The sequence below is a fragment of the Anas platyrhynchos genome, chromosome 1, assembly GCF_047663525.1.
Source record: "Anas platyrhynchos isolate ZD024472 breed Pekin duck chromosome 1, IASCAAS_PekinDuck_T2T, whole genome shotgun sequence".
NCBI classification, from domain to species: domain Eukaryota; kingdom Metazoa; phylum Chordata; class Aves; order Anseriformes; family Anatidae; genus Anas; species Anas platyrhynchos.
Window position 1 is genome coordinate 143,846,065 of NC_092587.1, and position 23,772 is coordinate 143,869,836.

Here is a 23,772-nt window from a genome sequence, read left to right on the forward strand (position 1 = left end):
AAAACAGTCACAAACCTGAAATACGTTACTTACTCGGTAAGATTCAACTCATCTAACCTTTGACATCCATAGAATAAATGTTTACATTGTCTGGCTTGCCACGCCAGATTCTCTTTATCGTTGAGAGACACTGTAGACTATAGTTAGAAGATGCAATTCGTCTTGATTATCTTAGATGTCTGCTTTAGTACAAGATTAATCTCAGTGCAGACACCTGCATTTGCACAGGTATATCCCAGTGAGATGGAAGTGCCACACAGGAAGGAAAAAATGAAGCAAAATGGAAAAATTGAAACAAAGATGACATCCCGCTAGAGCTCTTGTGGTTTGGATTTGGTTTTCTTCTTTTGTTTCATTATTTTGCACAATGGAAGGACGTGGATATTTTACTCAGATTTGATCTTGTGCTTTGTCAAGTTAAACGTAAGAAGCCGAAGCTTTTCCTTTGGATCATTGTCCATAAGCATGTTAAAGCAAAGAACAGTGGAGCCCTTCAGACATCGACGTGTTTTGATAGAGCAGCACCTGTTGCAGTGTGCCTTCACGCTACGTTAACTCCTGCTTACATAGTGCAGGGAGTGAAAAGACAGTAAAGTGAAACTCCAAACATCCTATCTTCCCAACCAGCTGGCAAGCTCAAAGCCTTTGTTGCACTTTCTGGAGCCTTTCTCTCCTTTAATTGTTGACAGAACAAGAATGTGTTCATCATGCTGAAAACAGAAACGAATCTGAACAAACAATATCCCAAATTGTTTTTTAAGCAGGGCAGCGTTTATTCCTTTTAGCAAATGTTTAATCTGTATGAAATACTTCGAAAGCCTTAGCTGAGTCCCCAGCTCCTGGGGGAAATGCAGCTTGGTGCTGTCTTTTGTAGATGTTGCGGTCTGCACAGTGCAGCATAGGCTCGGATGAATATAATTCTTCTATCACACAGCAAAAGCTTCCAAATAACGTCTTTGATAATGCCGTGTAGTACTGCTGGATTAGGAACACAAAATGAAAATGCTGGTGAGAGAGTGTTGCTGTTGTGAGATTACTCGCTGGTCTCACAGTCTGTACCACCTCTCAGGACATAAATAATAACTTTCAAACAGTTTCTCTAAGGAGTTGGGCATTTTTATAGTAGCTGGGAGGTGAAATATCGAACCAAAACCCAATTGTGAAAGGAAGAATGGTTTCTGCTTTGAAAGTTTCCAAAGCGTGAGGCAGACAGGCAATATACTATGGGAGCACAAAGATTCCTTCATGTATGTTACCTAGCCGCTCCCATACCACAGGAATGTGCCTGCTCGCCCCTGGCTAACTTTTTAATTACACGTTTATAAGACAATACATGAAATAATAATAGTAAAAAAGATAGTACAACTGCGTTTGACCTCTTTCTTTTATTAGCATATTTTATGTTCATATTTTACAATATAATAAGTTATATATACAGCATTAAACAAAATTATTAGAAAGTAAGCTTTGGCAAGATCTACAAGATTTTTTCATTCCTGTACATCTTTTGTGTAACAATAAAAATACTGTATACTAAATAAAATAATGTTAAATAGTCTGTGTTCACATTGGCACCAATGATTTCAAGACCCTAGATTTTTCAAGGCCCAATAAGCATAGAAACACGGATTCCTGTGTCATCTTTTAAGCATACAAATGGTGTGTACTATTAAATGAAACGTGAAGTATAGGAGACAGTCCCTTGACTAACACTGTTGTTACACACTGGCACAAGAGAAATTGAATCTTCCCATTTTCTTTTTTCCTTTTTTTTTTTCCCTTATTTTAGTAGTAACAGACCTAATCTGCAAACTCAAGGTCTTGAAAATCTTGAAGTTTGCAGAGTTGTCAGCAAATCTAGAAATCTTTCTGAAGCCTGTTGATGTCTGTACGAATTTGTCATTGATTTCAAGATAGCAAGAATTAGACCCATAAATTAAACATCAGTTAGCTAGTTAAATATTCAAATAAATGCAGCTTTCTTCTTCCTTTAAAATCAAAATTCTCATCAAATTTGGCATATGCAAATTAATGAAGAGTAAGTTATGATACCAAAGAGGTGGTGAAAGAACAGCAAGAAGGATAGGTTTTGTGTTGCAGTACGTACTTCCTCTACGATACAGATCAAGTGCTGAAAAGACCGGCAAATACAGATGTCAAAGTGGGATACTAAATGTTCAGCACAATTACCACACTATCATAGATAATATCTAGTTATTAAGTGATGGAATACTGGTTGTTAACTTCAGGGTTATAGTTAATAGTTTTTTATAACATTTTGTTCAGCCAAGCAGCTTGGAATTTAAATAGTATAGCTTTGCAAGTGCCAGTTCTTTTAATTCAGTGGCGACACTTGTTGAAACCTGTCAACGCTCCTTTTAGCTATAAATTAAGCATATACATTTGGTAACAGCTCCTGCCGTGTGGTCTGTACAAGTTTTACAGAACTTGTAACCAGCAAAATTGAAGTAGCTAATGGGACAAAACTAAGAGAAGATTTTGTTGCACACAACCTCACGATAGTGCCTTACCTTCCAGAGGAGTGAGTTTTCATTTGCGGGGACTACAGTTCAGCATTTCAAAACACGTGTTCCTGTACATTTCAGCTGTCCAAAGAAATCTACTCTATTTGCTCTCAGTGTCAAGTGTTGTCTGTTTGCTGTTGTCTGAAATTCCTCTGCTTGAAACATCATTTGATATATAGATGTCACTACTGGAAAAAAATTGTTGTCGTAGTAGTGGACAAGCTGTTTTTTTTGGTAACAGCAAGGAAAAGAAAATCTTGTTGCTCTCCTTTCCACTCCTTAGTGGCTGCCAACTTTACTCCCTTCTTGCTAACCATCTGGCCCTAAGTGAACTTGCAGTTTGAATTTACCATTTTTGAAATGTCAGTATGGACCAAGAGTGCATTTACATGCATTATATACAGCGTTTTGAAGCACTTCCATCTATAAATTATGTTGGGGCTTTTTTCATATAGTATAATTATTTTATCTGGAGATTGTGTATATATGCCTATGCACGTGCTTCTAGATTCAACAAATCCATAGGAAATACAGAAAATGAAACTGGTTACATATTAAATGCATTAGAGCTGATAGAAATGTAGGTGCCTAATGTGTATTAATTGATACTGTAGCAGTGGTGCTGTTGACTGCAACAATTAAATGGTTGAACAAAGCCCTAAGAGATAGGAGTATCTTCAGATAGCAATTCAGTGGCTTGAAAGCCAGGTGGGAAGGGTAGTGACAGGGTTATCTGCACATACACTCAAACATAGACTGAAAAGTGGATCCTTTTCTGTCCACTTATTGCAAGTAACTGTTTAACTTAATCATTTTGTTTAATGACATGCTTCATACCAAGCTTCTCAGGAGATTTCTGCTCTCATTTTGGTAGACGTGTAACTTCACTTTTTTTAGAAGTACAAGAGAAAAGCTTCCCATCAGTATGGGGAGTGATTACACAGAAGAAACGCCATGAGTCTCTTGTCCAAAGTCTTTGGCGTGCTGCTGGCTGGAATCATTGCTCTCGCAGGCCATGTGGGAGCACAGGCACGTCAGGACGTCACTGCTGGTTCAGGAGCAGGCATCGCTTGCGCCCACTCCAGGATATCTGCACACAAGGACTCGACAGCGTCCAGCCGCTCGATTTGCACCAGTTTGGTTAGCAGTTCTGGGATGCTGTAGCCCGCTGTGCTGATGCGATCGAAAAGCTGCATGCCGTCTGTCATGCCACCTATTTCATCTCGCTTCAGTCCAAAGCTCTCGGCGAGGTGGCGCCACGTTTTCACTATGGCTTTCTCTGTGTTGTAGGTTGAGCTGAGCATGCGGCTCGTCTTCTCCAGGCAGTCAAATGGCAGCTCCGTAGGGCTCAGACCTGCAAAGGGAGGTGTTTATGGTCAGATGGCTCTGTGAGCAAGTCTTGGCTATTCAAGGCATTTATTAAAATGCTGCAGTGTATGCTGATAGCAATAAGCACGGCTAAAATCTTTAAGTGAGAGTCCCTGATAGATATGTCTAGCTTCAAAGTTATTGCCATATCTTACCTGGCCACAGTAGGGTACAATATTCATGGAATAACTGAGGTAAAAAGTAGGATGGAAAAGAAATACTGGATGGGTTTTATGTGTTCCTATGGTACTACCCCTTCCTGCAACGATTTACTTGCTATTAGAAGTGTATTGGAAACATATCCCTAGTGAGCAGCTCCATTAAACACACCTCTGCACGTCCAGCATAGTGTTTGAGCTCGAGAGACAGCTCTGACCCTTCCCTGAGTCTGTCAGCAGAAGCTGCTGTAACATTGCTGTAATTGAAAGTTGCCCTTGTAGGAATGTGAGGAGCGAGGTGAAGCAATGATGCCAGATGCTCGCAAGCATAAAGGACCCTGCAAATGTTCAATTGTCATTGCTATCACTGAGTCTCTAGAGAGGATTTAACGTTCATCCTGTGAGGAAAAAACTATTTTTTCCTGGACTTTTTTTTTTTCTATGTACTACTGGTCACAGAATAGAGGAGCGAATCAGCTACTGTGTTTTTTTTTTCTTTTTCTTTTTCTTTGTCTTTTTTTTTTTTCCTTTTTTTTTTTTCTGAAAACAGTCTTTTGCTTCTGTAGTTTTCCTGCTTCATACCCCACAGCAGCAATTTGGTGGGAAATGGAGCTCCCCGAACCATAGAAAACTCACAAAGGTATGTGCACATCAAGTGTGTGGGAAAAAAAAAAAAAAAAAAAAAAAAAAGGTAAATGCAGTCTTGTCCTTTGTTCTGCAGGAAAATTAATTCATGTCCCTTCTGCCGAAACACTACAGCTAGTCAAGTGCTGAAGACACTTAAAACACTGACCTACTTGGAAACTCCACTTGTGAGAAGTGGGACAGCATTTAAAGAAGCAGAGTAGATCGAGACTTTTGTCTGAAATGCAGTTCTGATCCTCCACAAATCACACTTTCCTCTGGAACTAATTTATACCTGTTATCCACCTCACTAAAGGGACCCATAAAGCAGGTTTCCTCTAGATGAAGAATGTGAGAGTGCTTCTCCACAGCGTCAATGTCCAAGCATGACCCAGCACTACCCTTGCTGCTCTCCAGAGGAAGGAAGACCATGCACACATCTGGAGGGAAGCTGTGGTGTGCAAACCCAGCCTGGACAGCTCTGAAACCGGGACATCATGATGCTTCCTAGCAGGTGAGTACGAATCTGCTCACAGGGTCTTTTTCCAGATTTGCACTTCCTTTCCATGAAGCTCTCCTTTCCACAGGAACACAGAGGGATTTCTATTTTATAGCAAACTGCTCTGATCCAGTTCTGTGCTGCCAGCATAGGTGCAAGTTTTGTGCACTCACCTTCTGCGACGTCGCATACATTAGCGTACACATCCAGTATCTTTTTCCTTCTACTTTGAATCTGAAAGAGAAGAGCATTATTGCATTATTTTTTTCAGTCACGTGAGTAAACAATTGGCAGAGAGCAGTACAAAACCGCTGGGAGATCCTAATTTCATGGCTCAAGGGGTTATCACATAACATCCTGAAGGGTCTCTTTTGAAGCCTTATAGAGCAGGACACAGCAATTCAGTGAAAAGTAAACATATTTCTGCTTTTGCTTTCTGCTGCTAGAGATCTTTCTTTCCGTCTTTTTATGTTGTTTTAGATCATTGACTTTTCTGCTCTAAATGTTTTTGTGTTTTATTTCTTTTTCAGACTGAAGCAACTCCTGACAATGAGGACAAATTCAATACCACACATGCAAGCAATTAATGCAGGGATTCCCAGGTAAACCAGGAATTTGGCCTGAAACTGGCCACGGGGAATTAAATTCAGACTGGTATTGCCTTCTTCCAATAATGTCAGAGGGCTGTAGAGGAGGGGATCTTCTTTTCTGTCACCTGACATAGAGCTGCTTGTTGCATTACTGATTAATTATATATTTTCTTCCATGATGTAATGCCTGGGTGAATCCGAAGGATTTTACAGATAGATAAAAAAATCAGTGACACTTTAGACAGGGAAAATCTGAGGTCCAGGGCGCTGCCGTCATTTCTGACCATCATTTTTGACAAGAAAGAGACTCAGACTGAAAACCCTGACATTTTCCAAGCTGAAAAAGGACATTTTGATGTGGTTTCGCTTAGCAAATATATTCTCAAGGTTTGGCCTTGGATTCAATGCGGATTGAAAACAAATGTCAAAATGTCATGAGTTCTCAAGGACTGGAATTGTTATCTCTCTGCCAGCTCTCATTAGGACTGAGCTTTCTGAAAAGCTGTCATTTCGGTAGGACTCTAGTACTATCTCCACAAATTCACCGATTTTCACTGCAAAACAGAATGAAGAAAGCTCTCTCTTGTTTATTTATTTATTTATTAATTTATTTATTTTTGAAAGATTTTCCTCATTTTATTTGGGCTCTAAAGGACAGGGCACATCATTTACTTGGATTAATAGACTTGCAGCTGGAGACAGCAAACTGGCTGCTCCACCCGACGCCTGTCTCACAGCATGCTGTATTGCAGGGAAATGCAATGCAGACACTGGCTGTTGTTCACATATTCTCCGTATAATTTATGTTAATCATCGGGATGCTACTGAACACTTGGATTAGCTGTTTCAGAATTTTACAGATTTTATTTTATTTTTTTCACCATGGGATTTATTAAAATTCCTCTTAAGATAATGATTAGGTACCTATTTTCATTCTCCCCTCATTTTTAGGGCAAAGAGGGAGGTTAAAGAATTCCAAGCCCAAAAAGAATTACACAGGGTGATCTTTTTGCCCGAGCCAGAAGACGGAAATTTGTAAAGCTTACGCTGGGAGCAAGCAGGTAAATTTGGGTCTGATGGTCCTCTGTGTTGTAGCTCATTCCATTATGTTTTTATTGTTTTAACCAGGGAAGAGCAGCCTTGGAAAAGCACTGGCCTTTAACTTTCTCCACCTCTCTCCAGTAGCTGCTTAATACTCTTTCCAGTACTAGAAATGTTATTTAATCTCTACCCTCAAGCAAATTACTGCTTTTCTAGCTTCTGGCAACTGGCTTAGTTGTAAAATCTCAGGTACGGAGTGGGGGATCTTGATGCAATCTGCACTTTCATCGGAAACTTTGTCTTCAGCCTTGTCAGTAGGCTTCAGTCCATTAACAGCATGTTAGGACAGTAGGTCTGGGAGAAATAGCTCATGCTTCAGATGACCTTATGCGCTGTCTAAACTACTCAGGAGAAGGTATCTACTATATATTGTCTTTAGAGACGATAATTTTCTTATTAAAAGTTCTAATTTCATGCTTACCCAACTTCTGTTACCCAATTTCAAGCAAGTGTATGCAGAAGTGTGATAAAGTTGGATATATACAGAGCCCTCAGACAACTGAATTTTAAAATATGAGCTTTGGAGTAGTAAGTAATTTTCAGCTAGCCATAACTGATTGCAAATAGAAAAACATCTTTCTTGGATTAAGACTTTGAGTGTCTGGTCTCAGCTGAAAAACAAGCTATTTTAGAAAGTTTAAGCTGAAGCATCCCAGCAAAGTAAAACATGCAAACATGAAAAGATGTATTTTCAAAACTTTTTAATTCTTAAAAAGAAACACGGATGATATTAATGATGCATTGTTCTCCTAGCTATTGCCAATTTTAATTATTTTTGAAGTTCTAAAACATAACAAATATCTGAGCAGACACTTTATTTTCAAGGAAACATTCATTTTAATATAAACTGAATAGTTGTGTGGGTGAGGGAGTGCCTTAGCGATGCCTTGAAACAGTCTAAGATAAAATGCCTTCAGCGATACAGATTCAGCAGGAAGAAATGAAGGCCTTCTACAGCAAAACAGTGCATTTATGTTGCCCTTCAGAGCACAGGAATGACCTTCAAAACATGTATGTATTTTTGAAATGTAAAAAAAAATAAAACACGACAACAAGCACAACACTGGATGTTGTTGAAAATTCAACGGCATAGAAATACCAATGAGTTAAGACAGGCAGATGTTGTGCTACAGTTAGAATCCAACATTGCTGCTACATTATTTTATTTTTCTGCAGTTAATGTAGCTTTGGGGTTAATTATATTAGCATTAGCTACATGGGTGAGTTGCAGTTTGTTTTTTGTTTCTTCAGACTATAAAACATAATTCTCTAAAAAAGCAAAGCTACTACTCTTGTAGCAATCTGCTTTTCAACACTGGGCAGTATATATACATATGCGCTGACACAAATATTGAAGGAATATTATATGCCATTATGCAAATGAGACTGTAATAAAATTATCTGTAGAAACTCTCTTGTAACTTGTAAATTAGACTTGTCTTCATTACAATGCATTTTTGTGGTGATAGTTTGTAAATTGTTTTCTTAAAAAAATCAAACATAACAACAATAAAAACAACACAGAAAACAACTGTCAATTTTTAAATCTCAAAGTAGCCTTACCCCAGTCGATTTATTGTTTGTAGAAGATTTATCTCTGGCCAAATGCACTAAAGATAACAAGCATCTCTCTGGAGTCCCTTGCTTGTCAACTGCAGCTTCTTCATCGCTATCCATGCTACGACTTAGAAGTCGTTCATTCTCAGAAGATGCATCGTTTTCACTGTAAAATGAAGGATAAGGTTATCTTAGTGATGCCTCTTGTGGTTTGACTCCAATTATTTCCTTTTTGCTATCCAAGAGTAATGGAATAAAAATGTTTTCAGTTTTAAAAAATGCCTTTCCCCTGAAATCCTGTAAATGTAACTACATCCACCTACAGAAGATGTATGTTCAATGCTCACCAAGCTGCACAATTATGCTCATCTTACAAGAATCCCTTCACAGAAGGATTTTCCACTGGGGACGGTCTTAACCTAACTGGAGTTGTGTTATCCAGCCAGGTTTGGCTGCCAGGCAGATCCAAGGAGAGGAAAACTATCACGCAGTGCCACCCAGATGATGCTATAGATGAGAGGTTCCCTTAACGGCCTGGAGCAGTTATTTCTGCTTCTCCTGGCTGAAAGTGAGTGGGGACCTTACCGAGGCATTATGTGGGTAAGTGATACTCACATCCCCTTAATGGGCCTCACAAAAGAGGAGACAGCCCTGAGAACTGATAAACTGGTCACAGGTACTAATGAACGGCTCAAGGTAACGTTTTAACACATGGTGGCTGTGATCACCTTTTCCAGAAACTCTATTACCTGTGGCTGTCCCATTGACACATTATTCCTTGGTCTATTAGACTTGAAATTTTGGTGCAGATTATTTCTACTTTGTTCTACATGGATTCCTCTGTACCAGGATGAGTGGTGACTATGTCCCTTCCCCACTTCAGTCAAAGGTATGGAAGTATGTTTATTTTTTGCTTACCTTTTAGCAGCCTTAGCTGGAGTTGCTGTAAGCTTTTCAAACTCTTCTTTCTCAGAGAATATCACAACATTATCTGCAGATCAACAGAAATTTAAATTGGCAATGAGTATCCAAATTGGTGTTTTGTCTCTGCTTTAGCTACTGCTATCATAGGATGAAGTGGCATTCTGGAAGTACAGAAGCTATTATACACAATCATTTCGTAAATGGAGAAGGAATGGGGGAATTGTAATTAAGAGGAATGCACTAATTGCACTTAAGCTCAATGTTAGAAAAAGGATAGAAAAAGCAAAATTAAAGCAACTTATACCTTGCACTTCTTTCTTCTCTTCTTGTGTATTAGCCTGAGCTTCAACATTTTTTACCGAGTGGCTCTTGCAACAGGCTAGAATGTAAAGATACAACAGTAATTATTCTCAGAAGCTACCTAAAAATAGCATTTGCTGCTAAAATTTGTTATGCTGAAAATTACCTTGAGCAGAAGGTTTTGTTTTCACAATGTAAAACATGATGATGAGGACAATGGCAATAGCCATTATGAATATAGTAGACATTGCAATTATAAGAGCTGTAGCCAGATGTCCTTGTCCTGAAAGGTCTGCTGGAAAAGCAAAGAAATACTTTGTAAAGAAGCAACTCTTCAGATCAGAGAATAGTTAGCAGTTTAGTCTGCTCTACACTTATATTTTACATACTCATTTATTTGATCTGAGTCCTGGTTACTTGTTAATCATTGCAAAACCAAGTGCTACTTCTCAAATGCAAACTAATGAATAGGCTTTTGAAACGGTGACATTTGTGCTGCAAGAACTAGTTATCAGTATTCATAAAAAATACCTGATTTCATGACCATCCAAAGATATATGAAATTGTATTATCTGCTAATAATATAGGAAGCTATATGTAAGCAGGAATGGCAGCCTTCAAAAAAGTGAATTCTCAGAAACAGCATCAAAAAGAAAGAAAAACAAACAAACAAAAAATAAATGGGACAAGAACTAAAAGTACTTGATAACTATAGCTGCCTCAAAAGCTTTGCAGTAAGAAGGAGAACACAATGCACATGTGGAATAAGTGTTGTGTTTTTTTTTCTAAAGGACTTAAAACACAGCATAGATGCAGGGTGAATTTAAAATAAGGTATGTGAAAAGGTAGAAGCAGAATTACGGTGAACAGCTATTAGAATTGAAAAGTCATGAAAGGATGCAGAAAATGACAGATATGTTAAAATGCATGAAAACTAGCTTTTCTGAAAACACAATCCTCAAGAACTTGTTTACAGACAAAATCAGGTCTGTATCTCAGCAACTGTGCTCTTCCTCTTGTGTGTTCTGTTCTGATGTTCAAATATTTTAAAAACCTAATAATCATACTGAAGAACGGTTTATGTTGGCTCAATGAGAGACTGACTATATTTGTGTATTAAATTGTTTTCACCAGTCTAAGCTAGGCTTTGCTGAGGCATAAGGTGGTATCTGTATGGCTGCACATAATGAGCTAATTCATTGCTGGCATTACCCCGCACAGTCCAAGACTATTTTAAGTCCATCCTTCTGAAGCAGGAGTGTTGATTAACCAAGGACTAAAAAATCATTCTGAAATGTTTTTAATAGCAGTTTTAGAAATCTGGAAAGAGTGGCAATGAAATTCACAGTAGATATTATCAGTTCAGTTGCACTTTGTTGATGTTATTTTCAAGACCGTGAGCAGCTACATTAAATTTATGGATGCCTTCTTACCTTTGTGAGCATGCTGGTAAGGTGAAAAAGTACTTGTGCCAGATGTGCTTGGGAAAATGGCCGAAATGCCAGAGGTAGCCCCTGCACCTGCAATATAAACAGAAATGCCATAAACTTCCACAGTCATTTCATCTCTTCACAGCGGTATCTTGGCCCAGGTAAACAGCCTTGCCTTATCTTGATTGCATTTCCTGTTCATTAGCAAAGAACCCATGAATTCATTGTGGCTTTTTGAAATGTCACTAATCCCAGCGTGCGTGGCAGGCATGTTGAAAATTGTGTTTAAAATACATTTTTGCATAGCATCTACAGGGAGGGGAAGAAATAAAAGCTTGTGAACTGTCAGGAACTGAGAAGAAACTCATCAAATTAGTGCTTCTGACAGGTATCCTTCACTATAGCAAGACCACCATGAAAATCTGATGTTAAACTAACCTTCACAATCCCATAGGAAAACCTAGGAAAGGTGACAAACAAGAATGTTGAATGCCTTTCTGTTCCATGGAGCTGTACCATGGAAGGAAATATGATTGTTTCTGCAATCTAGCTGGATAACATGTTTCTTATGATTCCTTCTGTCAGTCCAGTCAAATCTATGTCCTGGGCGGTGGGGGAAATCCACAAAACCAGTTAAATGAAGAATGTAAAGGGCTTCATACCAACAGAGTGAGATTGTCCAGTAGGGCTTTTCCATGTCTAAATTCTACAGCTAAGTTTAAACGTTAGTTTATGTTTATATTAATCTTTCAGGTGGTGTCTTACATCAATTTTTCAAAGCAGTAAACCAAGTCATAAACTAACATCTTTTCACAGTACTAGACAATACTGAATGTTATTGGAAATAACGTTGTTGATCTGAGGACTGTATTAAAATACAGATGGTGCTGAAATAGAGTTCCAAAAGAGGCGTAAAAACATTGGGGTTGGAAGAAAACCTTCTCTTGAGTCTCGAGTCATTTTTCACATAATTGGTAAGCAGATTGTGCAAACAGCTACCATTGACAGCAACTGAAAACCATCTTCTAGCTGGGAGGGGGGTAAGAAATCCCTCCTGCTTTATATTAGCTGTGCATGGAAAAGATCCAGTGATGATAATTAAATTCAGCAGACCTAAAGCCAGAAGACTGTCCCAATCACCTGGTGAGATACACAGAGCACATGGCTCAACAAGCTGGTGTGGCAACTAGAGTAGCTGGGAACTCACCAAGCCATTATTTTGACCTAGTAAAGAAATTCAACCCACTAGGTAAAGTTGACAGGAAATTAAGTGGCCTGGAATGGTCTGAGAAATGTTCCGTGGTTAAGAACAAAGAAATAGACATGCTCTTCAAATTAAGACAAATGTTTTCTAAAAAAAAAAAAAAAAAGTATTACCTAACATAAAACATGGCTGCATGTAGTGAATGAGAAATGTACGCTCCTTAAGTGGCCACAAAGTATGAGTTGCAGATGTTTTCAAAAGAGATTTTCTTTAACAATGGTAAAATTTCTTTCAAACTTAATTTCTTGGAAGGAAACGGACTCATTTATTATAATTGCTTTTTTGAAACTGAAGAAGTGTTTTCATGAAATTTTAAATACACTAATTTGTTAATTCAGATGCTTTTAGTATTATGCAAATGACAGGCAGATTATGTAAATTATGACTCTGGGTTCTTCTCTGTGACAGAGTTGGTTCTAGGAAGAATTACTCACAAGCTCCAGAACCTGCAGTGGAGCAGTGGAGCATCTACGTATCAGTGGGTGAAGAGGTCATCTGTGTATAATGGAGTTAACGAGAGAGAAATTTTCAGCAATTCTTCATAAAACTGAAATGAATCACCCTTGGTCTCAACCCATCTATTTACTCATCCCAGCTGGACAGTGGAAGAAATCTAGAAAATGGCCAATGTTGTAGCCAGAGACGTGTCTGTTCTTTCATGTCCACGGCTACCAGGCTTTTGCCTCTTCTTGCCACCTCCCCCGGCAAACCTAATTACAGGCAATTGCAATTCTGTGCAATTCTTGCAAGCTGCAACAAGTCAACAATAGCTTTTCTCCCACTGCCTTTCAATTAACACAGGCAAACTGCTCTGCTTTGTCTGCTAGCAGTTTATCTAACAAGCTTGAGCTCGTCTCCCTTATAAGCAAGTTATATCATACTCCCTTTTCCTTCACTCCAAACATGTATTAATTGTATTTCTGCCTAATCAATCCTTTAGTCACTTGGTATTTTTAGCATATTAGGTATTGTTAGCAATGTTTTTCATCTGTGAAAGGAAGGAGAGCCAAGGTGAGAAGTCATGCAGCAGCACATAACAGGAGAGGTAATGGGGAAGGTCATCTGGTCCTAATTCAGCATCATTACCACACTTCACCCAGCTCTACCCAACATCAAGATACAGCCTCTTTCCCACCCCAAACACAAGCTGGAGCCTCTCCAGTGCACAAGGGTGAGCACCTTCAGCTTTGGAAGAGCCTACGTGCAGAATTTTCCTTCTCTTACATGGGAATGGGACTACATCGTTTGTTCTGTGCTACATATCAAGATCTGGGTTGATGCTACAACGCGATGGCCTCTTACATACGCCTATGTGGGAGTTAGTCATTATGCATATTTTAAGCCTATTATCAAATTTAATAATTTGGCTTATTCATTATGAGCCAAGATAGTTCTTTAGATGTGGCTTAGAAGCAAGCGCCAATTAATGCACCTGCACTACAAGGGGAACCAAATATGCCAGCTTCTGCAGAATTTCAGTTCATGGCATTTTTGCACAGGCAAAAAGAAGCAAAGCTTGTAGTTGCTGCTTTTTCCTGGTCCGGCAGCATACCATGACTCCAATGTCAGTTGTTCCTACACGTATCCAGTTTTGCATCTAGATCACATTATTAATTCTGGTTCCAATACAGATGACACTTACATAATCTACAAAGACTTAGATACAGCTCAGAAAGAGACATCCTAAAGTGCTAGAGTGCAACATATGGAAACAACTCTGTTTTAAGCACAAAAAAAAAAAAAAAGACTGATGGCTGTAATATAGCTGTGCAAAAGAGTGGTTTATATTCCTAGACACCTGTAAGTAATATTGTAGGAATGTGATAAAGACATTAAGAAAGATGGTTATCACCGAAGCTTTGTCAGTTTTTGCATTAGAAACATTTTTATTAAAAAAATATAAATAAAAAATGGCAGTCTTTTTTGTTTGTTTGTTTGTTTTGTTTTGTTTGTTTTTTATTTCAAAAGATAGTTCTAATTTAATTTGCCAGGCAGCCAGCCTTTCGTCCCCATAGTGAAGAAATGCAGGGCAGTAAAATAATATTTTCATTTTAAAGGCCCGTTCTGCTGTGTGTGACAGGACCATTGCAGCTGTTTGTGTATCTCAAGGCAGATTTACAGTAAGAAGTGATGAACGAAACCGCCAGATCTGTGGGAGGAGGAGGGCGCAGGGAGGGGAGGTTTTGCCAACATGCCCTCTCACAAGTGTTTGCGCCTGAATGAAATCTGGTGCAGTAGGAGACCATATGTGTTTCTGACTTACACTGCTGTAGGTGTCAGCTTACTGGTCCCAGCAAAGGAGTGCTGCTCACAGCCAGCAACAGCTTTTTTTGGTGAAGTTTATTTAATACTTAATGACAGATTATAAAAATACACAAAGTGTGTAGGCAACAGACTATCAGAGTGATCCTGAAATAAGAAGCGTTTTAAAAATGTCTTTATGCGTGTATGCGTTTGCTTCTTGCTACTGAGAGCAGCTCGCTTTCTCCTGATGAATCCCTCTCCTCACAGCCACGGTCCATTTATGAATGGCAATCCATACTCGTTACTGCCAGCCGAGCTGTGCCTGCAGCCGCTGTGACTATTTTGAAGGAGTGAAGTAAGATAAAGCACACGCTGAAATAAATAACTAGCAGCCTGAAATATGAGTCGAAAAATATATTGTATTTAGTCGAAATTCGATAAAGGTAGAAGGTTGATGCCTGACAAAGTAATCGGAAACTAGATTATAACGGAATCTAGTCATAAATAAAGACCTAGATATTTTGAAAGTGCAGGTCAGAATGTTCAAATTAATGTAAATGTCTATTCAGATACGTACATGAAAGGTTTACTTTCAAACCTAAGCTTACAACACTTCATATTGAAGCCCTATACACTTGGAAAGTCATGGAAGCTGAAGCAGCTGTCAAAATCAAGCTACTTTTTAAGGCATCTACGTATGAATTTAGCATCAGCCAACTCTAAAAACATTGCAAATCACTAATAACAGAGAATATCCCAGACACTGGAAGACTGCCTGACTGCTTCTGATTTTACTGGCTGTTATTTTCAGGAGACATACAGAATACTATAAGGCAGGTCACTCTAATATTTACTGTAGCTGCAGGTACATATTTCAGCAAGTTTAGGTATTTTTTATCACAGGAAGAATGAGAAGCAAACCATTTCTCTAGTGTGAACCCTCTACAGATTTTGATAGCAAAATTCCTGCAGTCTTAAATTTTAGATCTGGTCATTCTCACTGCAAGTAACCACTGCTGCTCAGACACCTAAAAATAAATACTTTATGCTGTCATGCTCTCTGTAATGTCTTTAACTGTTTCATTTCTCTCTTATTTTTCTGGGAAGTGGTGTGATTATAGGATGTGTGGCCTTAGACTGACAATTTATTTACATCTACTGTAGTTTTGTTTAGGATTCACTGAGAGCTTTAATTGTATGGGTATGTCATAAATACATGCAGCATAAATTAAACTCAGCTCTGGGAATTAAGTGTTGCCATCTCCTTCTCTGTGCAACACGAAGGGAATAATAGCAGTATAGACCCTGCTGCAATGTCCCTGAGCAGGGACCCTGAGGAGTTTGTCTCTCATATGCCCCTGTACATTGGTAGCCAGTTTGTGCAGGTGGTGAAATGCTGTGGCCCTGCAGGTTTGCAGCAGGCTTGTGAGACAGGACAGAGCAATGCTACAGGCACCTGCAACCTCTCCTGGGGTTTGTGGTCCTCCAAAGTCCTCAGAGTTTTCAAGTGGGCTGCAGTGTGACCAGATTACCTCCTGCGTGATACGTGGGCCCACCTTTCCCAGCAGTTCAAGAGAGCAAACCCCGTGCTTGATCCTCAGATCCCTCCCCTTTAAGGTTTATGGCTGAGGCTGGCCAATTTTGTCCTAATATTAGGTTCCTCTCCTAATATAGGCAAGCCCTGAAGGGATGAGAATAAGGCCATACCACCAGTGAACAATAAAGCACTGCCTTCAACATTTCTCCCATTCCACATGTGAAGAGGAATGGGGTGTTCAGAGATCAAACAACTCAAAAAAAAAAAAAAGTTTGTTAGCTCCAGCTAACAAGCTTATTCATTTGTAAGCATAATTTGAAACAGAAGGAAAATGTCCTGATGTTGATCATATTACAAAAGGACAAAACTGGCAAGGAAAGAAAATTAGCGATATTACAAAGAATGGGGAGTTAAAATAAAAACCTATGGAATAATTATTTTTCACTAATGCAAGTGCTTTTGGCATTAGGCTTGTTTGTGTTAAACATTTCAGTTAAGGAGTCTGATGTCTCAGTCCTGAGCACATGGGTATAGCAGTGACCACTGATTAGAGCTTGTCTGAGATGTCAGCCCATTAGTAAATTGTTCTTTCTCATCTGTTCGGCTGTTTTTGAAGTTCTAACGAGACAACAATAAAAATAATCTTTTATGTTTCCAGATGCCATTTACTCTTTGGTAATTCAAAAATAACTTCACTACAATTGTTTTTCTTTGTTGTTGTTCTTTTTTTTTTTTTTTTTAATTTTGCTAAGCCATCACTGGCATATGTTAGACTTAAAAACTTACACAGGTTGATCATTGCAACCATTTTCATGTTTATGGCCAGGCAAAAAAAAACAGAGGAATTAAAAATGTTTTGCATCCATGCACACATAAGAATGCATAGAGGAAGAAAACCCTCGATCCATTGCTGAAATTCCCAAAATCAATAATTTGTGAGTGGAGAAGCATTTGCATATTTGATGTAATTGTGTAAATACAACTTCAAAATATAATGTTCTTTGAGTTTTTGTAACAGGGTTAGATTTTGTTTTCCTCCATCACTTTCGAACTGAAATGGCAAATATCAAAGTTTGAGCAGAGGAGCAAAGCTATAAAATGGTTGAGAACTGCAGCTGTGCAAAGATAAAATCTCTTCCAGCAGTGTCTGTACCTCTGTGCCAGATAAACTCTTCGTAGCTTAAATCTTCTGTCCTTTGCATATATTTTTACATTGGATAAAAGAAAACAAAACAAAACAAAAAAACAACCCTACATATTCAGAGGCCTCAACTGACTCCAATGCCAGAGCTGTTGACAGCAAAGCCAGCACCATTAACTGTGGGAAGCCACATCTGAAAGTGGTTTGGTGCTCACTACCTGCAGTGCATCATCCCCCAATTTGCATAGGAAGCCTGCATCCAGTAGCTCTGCATCCCTTACTCTCTGCAATGCTGCCAGTTATCACAGAGGTATCATATCCTGGTCAAGTGTTGGCAAGGGTCACTGATGGCTCATGATCTCCTTCACAGGCAGCTGAAGGTCTCACATCTTTGATGTTTTGGCATTGTGCCCCTCTGGCCTTAGCAAGCCAGGCCTGAGGCTTCTACACATTAGAACTGAAGATCTCAAAGTCTTACACATAGGCATTTCACAGTGCCCAGGAGATGAATAATTGCAATCTTCATGGTGATGTTGACTCCTTTCAAGAGACAAACTCTTTTCCAAGTAAGAAAATGCTTTCCTCTCAAATAACTAGTGAGAGGACTAGAGGGAATGGCCTCAGGTTGCACCAGGGGAGGTTCAGGTTGGCAATGAGGAGCCATTTCTGCTCAGAAAGAGCAGTCAGGCACTGGGATGGGTTGCCCAGGGAGGTGGTGGAGACACCACCCCGGCGGTGTTCAAGGAGAAGTTGGGCCTGGTGCTTAGGGACATGGATTAGTGGGTGACATTGGTGGCAGGGAGATGGTTGGACCGGGTGATTTTGGAGGGCTTTTCTAACCTTAAAGATTGTGTGGTTCTATAGCACACATCCTCATGCCCACGTAAGCACACTCCTTGCCCTCTACAAGCACTTTTCCCACAAGCCACCACTGAATACTGACATCTCTCAAAGACCACAGAAAATTATTGCTTTTATCCTTCAGTCCAGAGAGAGATTTTCAACACTGTAATCTGGTGATATGTTTATCTCAATTAAATATCTGACCTATACACAAAATCTCCCTCTCCTCCCCCTCTGATCCATTGTACTTGTGCTATTTATATCACAAGTCCGTTCAGAAGAAAAAAATAAAGGTGACACAGGCTCATCGGGGAATCTCTTTCTCACTTTCCATACTCTTTACACTAATGTTTCCAGATGCTGGGACACAGGGCGTTCATCTTGTTTCCTCAGCCATTTCAAGGTTTATTGACTGTTTAGGAGATGAAAGTTGCACAGCAGGCTCTTGGAGTTGAAAGTTATTTGTTTACCCTTTGATCAAAACCAAATACTTTTCTGCCAGACAAAATGTACAGTCAGGCAAAGTCTTTGAGTAGGTTTCCCTGCAGCAGCACACATACCCAGCTTAGTTTGTGTTCTGTGGCCCTGTTTACCATGGAGGCCAGATGAGGTAGATATACTCTAGCGAGGTATTTTCGCACCACTGTCCTTCAGTCCTGGCTCAAACCTAATGAAGGCCTAAAATGGGATTTGTCTGCCCTATTTTTTTTTCCTTAATCTAGAAGAAAAGTATTAAAGCCATAACTTGTTGCACCCAGCTTCCTACTCTGAAGTAATTTGCCACCCTTTTTTCCCTGCCATCTTTTGGGTCATCTCTCTCCAGTTGTGTGCCATGCAGAGGAGTATTTGGATAAAAGGCAGCTCTGGGGAGCAGCACCCTGGCAAGGTTTCAGACATCATAAACCAAATTACCTGAGCTTAGTGATTTGAGGGATTTGGATTTTCAGAACCTTTCTGACCCATTGAACAATTGTAATCAAATGTTTGGTTTCATGGACCTGATTAAAATGGTTATGTTTACTCTTTGTACGGCTAACATTTTCAACATTAATATTCAGTCAGTTTGTAGGTTGCCTAAATTCCTCCCAAAGATAGTATATTTGTTCTTGTGTTTATGAAGTTAAAAATGCATGTGTTTAATCCCTTGTGCAATTGACACTTTCCTCGCAAAAGTAAGCACATTATATGTGGTATCTGCCAGATATCCTGCAAAAGACAAAGATTTGTTTTCGGAATTGAGAAGTAGCTGTAACATCTTGCAGTAGTTCCTTGCCAGATGAGTAAGCTACAATATGTTTGATACTACTGAAAATCCATTTCAGCATGTGTTTAAGGCAGACCATTGGAGCTGAAGAAACGATTCATCTCCGATTAATCCTGCTATCTCATGCCATCTTTTATTTTGGAAATGAGGCATATTGGGGATGTTTGTAGCTATATACTGGCTGGTGGCATCCTGAGGAACTGGTGAGATGAATACCCCGCACCTTGAAGCAAGACGTGGCATGCTAACAGGGTTGTTTGCTTGTCTGTTTGCCAGGTACGACCGATCAGCCTCTGATCGAGTCAGGCTCTAGGGCCTAGCCGGCTTGGGTGCCCTCAGCAGCGGTGGGCTACTGGCTAGCAGCAGGCATGGCTATATACCCATCAACAGGGCGGCCAGCCTGCACATGCATGCAGAAGGTGTGTCCCACACTACATGCCCTCATCTCCCACCGAGCCTCCTAACCTCGTGTTTTCACCTACCTCTCCACCTCCTTCCCACATCTCACATCAGGGCTCTCCCTCACACCCTTGCCTCCAGGACCCAACCTCACCAGAATTATACTCACCCTGTCCTCACCCACTCCTGCTTTCTGGGATAGAAGTGCACATTTTGGGACTGGTTGGGGTCCTGCAACCAGGCAGGGTGAGCTGACCACCAGGCTGCACACATATGGGTCAGGGGAGTACCTCCATATGGGCTATCACTGCTCACCAGGAGCTCTGCAGGTTGGGATTTATCCCTGGCTAACCGGAGCTCCTCTGCTTTAGGAAAAGTAGTAGCTGTTAATAGCCGATCCTCCTCCTTTGAAGTGGCTTGCAGGGTACCAACCACACACAGTTCAGCAGCATCTGAATTAGGTAATTGCTATTTGTATACATAAATAAATGCTCAGGGAGCTTTGTATCAACCGCTGCTTTCAAATCAAGCAAGCAAAGTATTGCAAGTCTTTTTCATGGTAAGGACTTTTAAAAGACCAGAACATGGAGGGGATTTTGTTTTTACATGCATCAGGTTTCTCTGGGGGGACTGGCTGTTTTCATCTTTTTTTTTTTTTTTTTTTTTTCCTCCTGGTCTGCTCCAGATTCTGAGTGAGCATCCAAGTCATTTGCTCATTCAGAGGGAGCCTCAGTTTTGCTTTTCACTTTCTCACTTTCTTTATGCTTTAAAGGAGAATGTGGTCTTGTTGGGGGAATTACTTCTGCTTTAGAGTGCTACTGCAGGGCTGTCCCTGCTCTCCACAGCCTGAGTGACTATTGCACACAAGAATGTGTACTGCCAACATGTTGCACACACTTGCATACATTTTTTTTTCCAATCAGCAAACTATAGGCATTTCCCTTTTGTCGATGAAATATACAGTTATCCCTATTATCAGTGCTGGCTATCACACTCCAGCACTAACAGCTGTATCACTTTGAAACCAAAGGATGTAAAAAGGTGAGATGTATTTTTATGAGGTGCTATAAAGTGTTCCATGTTTTCCTCATAGCTGAACTGAATAAAAATTATAGAGATTTGTGGTATCTTGCACCTACTTGGTTAAATAAAGATAACTACTGCATGGGACGTCCTAACAAATGAAAACTGGAGTATAACTGAACAATAGCAGGTCCTAAAATCAAAGGTTCTGATCTCTCCCCAAATGTTCAGCATTTGCTTCCTTTGTTGGCAAAGCTATTGCTATTTGGAAGCAGAAATTGTTCTACTGGAGACTGACTTATTGTTTGAACATCATAATCATTGCTAAAAAACTTCATATTGAGCTTCCAGATGATCTGAGTCAAAACCAGATGAAATGCACAGAAATTGTCAAGCACTTACATTCTTTGGTGTTAGGAGGCGCCAACAAGCATGAGTAGCAAACCATCCCGTATATGTTTCGAGGTCTGTTTTCCAGCATGTAGTAACTGAAACAAAGGGCAAGATGAGGCAAAACAGTGTAAATTAATATACTGCAACTGAGCATGGTTCAGCAGCAACCAATTATACTGAGATAAAATCATTTAAAAAAAAATACACCAACTTTTATAAGCAATTTGATGCAAAGATTATTCTTTTTTTTTTCTTTTTTTTTTTTTAACTGCCTGAATAGAGACAGTGTTTCTCTTCTTCCTTTTACCCCTAAAAGACAATTAATCAACCATCAAGTCTACATGACAAGAAGTAGTATCATTGCCTAAAACAACATTACTCTCCCTATTGAGTTCAAGCTGCAGTTTACGGCATGCCCTGAAATAAGACCTTTCAAAATAAGAGAGCATTATTTTCTGAAACAGCAGTCTTTCAGGCAAGACCACCAGCTGGATATGGTTGGCTAATTTTCTTCACAAGCACCATAAGAACAATCTTAGTAACAACAGAGCCAAATCTGAGCCAAATCTGAATAACAAATGCAGGAAAACACCACCCTTACAAGGGAAGCCGGATTAGGCTTCACAGTTTTTTTTCTTTAAGTTCATTGCTGTTTATAAGAAAGCCCTTGATCATGGAGTTACAGCATGAAGGAAAAATTTTCCATAGTTTGAACTTCTGGGCTGCCAATAAAGTTAGTCTTGAAATAAGGTAATTGGTTATGCAAGAATAGGATCCACAGACAATATAATGAGTAAATTACATCCAAATCATACACAGTTGATGTTATGGATATGCCTTTACAAATCACTTGCTAAATTTTAATGAAGAAATGAACAGTCATAATCTATTCTATGCAGATGAGTACTCAGCATAATAAACACCTTAAGCAACAATTAATCCATTCTCTGCTCTTACATACCTGTCTATGTATGTGCAGAATGTTTTTTCTGGAAAATGTATACATTAGAAAACTACTACTGAAACTGTCCATCAAAATCAGTTGCTCACTAATGAATAGCCCAGCCTTCAAACAAACTATGAATGTCCAGGAAATGGACACTGAGATGCAAGGTGGAAGGTGGTGCTTGGAGGTACCTCAGAGAGCATGCAAACTGAACATAATTCCCCTTTTGTTCTTACTGGTATTAAAAGATTCACCCTCACTCTTCCCTTTGGTTCCTGTGCCCCATGCCCCTTCTGAAACTCTGGCCTTCTCTCAAGAGCAAACCTTCATCTTTTGTCTCTTGTGGGGGCCTGCAGAATACCAGGTTGCAAAGCAGTTAATAAAAAAGCAGTAAATGACTGCCAAACCACAAAAAAAAAAAAAAAAAAAAAAAAGAGAGAGAGAGAGAGAAGAGAGAGAGAAAGAGTGGCAGGCCAAAGATACACATAAAACTATAAAGAAAAATACAGGACAACTAGGATTCACAACATAATAGCCACAGTGGTTTAGGGAAGATAAACAGCCCTTCCAACAGGCTGTTGGAATTACCAACATGTAATTAATTCACACTGGTGGAATATTTCTTGGTTTTCACCACAATGCAGAATGCTGGAGGATGGGTAAAGAAGACTGAAGAGGATGTTCACTGGCAGGCAAACAGTCACCCAGGTGAGTAGGAAGGAAGTTCTGCAGTTGCAAACATTAATGGTTCACCCCTATGAAGTACTGGCAACAGAATGATGTTTCTGGCTATTTTGCAATGCACCAAATATTAAAGTAAATGTTGGAAGTATCTGATCTCTTTATATCACTAACTACAGAGAAGAAGTGGCCCATTAAAAAAATCACGAATTTTCATGGTTCTACTCTTCCACTTTGAAACTCATTATTTCTGTTTCCTTAGCACTCCCAGGCTTGGATTTTGAAGTGTAAAAACACAAGAGTGGAGCCTAGACTGAAACATGGATGTGTTTTCCAGAAGGTTGGACATGGTGCTTAGGGACATGATTTAGTGGGTGACATTGCTGGTAGGGTGATAGTTGGACCTGATGATCCTGAAGGTCTCTTCCAACCTGAATGGTTCCATGATTCCTCCTTAACACCATGATAGCTTATCTGGGGCTAATCTTGGTGGTGCCATGTCACACTCAGGGACTTGGTCCCAGTTAGGTCTGCCTCCTGCAGGGACCAGGACACCTGGGAACAGGGGGGTCTGTTTTCAGCAGGTGACAGTCTGCAGAGAGGTAACAAGGAGGTGGTGAGTACAGTAGTGAAAGCATCTGCTGCCTTACCCAGAACTGCAGGGGGGGGACTTTATTTCATAAGAAACACACTGGCTAAACCTTGTCATTCTGAAAGCAGAGAGAAGAGCTTGTTCCTTGTTTTGAAACACCTCAGAAAGGAAAATTGGACTTGGGCTTGGTGTACCCATGGACAAACACATTAAAAGGGGAAGAGTCAGTAGATGAGGCATTTCTGACTGCATTTTACAGGAATATTATTCCTTTGCATTCTGTCTTGTGAGAAGGCCAGTGAATTGCTTTGAGCTGAAAGTAGCTGCTGGGACAGCATTAGGGGAATATATCATATATGCCTGCCCTGT

General features: G+C 39.7%; 1 protein-coding gene across 3 annotated transcripts in view; it reads right to left on the minus strand.

Annotated features, from left to right (window-relative positions):
• Positions 1-1,372: 1,372 nt before the first annotated feature.
• Positions 1,373-23,772, minus strand: part of EDAR (ectodysplasin A receptor) — a 70,277-nt gene continuing 47,877 nt past the window's right edge. For 2 of the 3 annotated variants that reach the window (XM_072031536.1, XM_005027742.6), the window contains 8 exons: positions 21,194-21,279; positions 11,080-11,166; positions 9,813-9,941; positions 9,651-9,725; positions 9,341-9,413; positions 8,429-8,588; positions 5,348-5,408; positions 1,373-3,879 (listed from right to left, as the gene is read on the minus strand). In XM_072031536.1, the coding sequence (XP_071887637.1) occupies positions 3,560-3,879; positions 5,348-5,408; positions 8,429-8,588; positions 9,341-9,413; positions 9,651-9,725; positions 9,813-9,941; positions 11,080-11,166; positions 21,194-21,279 (991 nt within the window). In that variant the 3' untranslated portion in view covers positions 1,373-3,559. The remainder of the gene's footprint in view (positions 3,880-5,347; positions 5,409-8,428; positions 8,589-9,340; positions 9,414-9,650; positions 9,726-9,812; positions 9,942-11,079; positions 11,167-21,193; positions 21,280-23,772) is intronic. The other variant, XM_021277640.4, reaches the window with a different exon arrangement.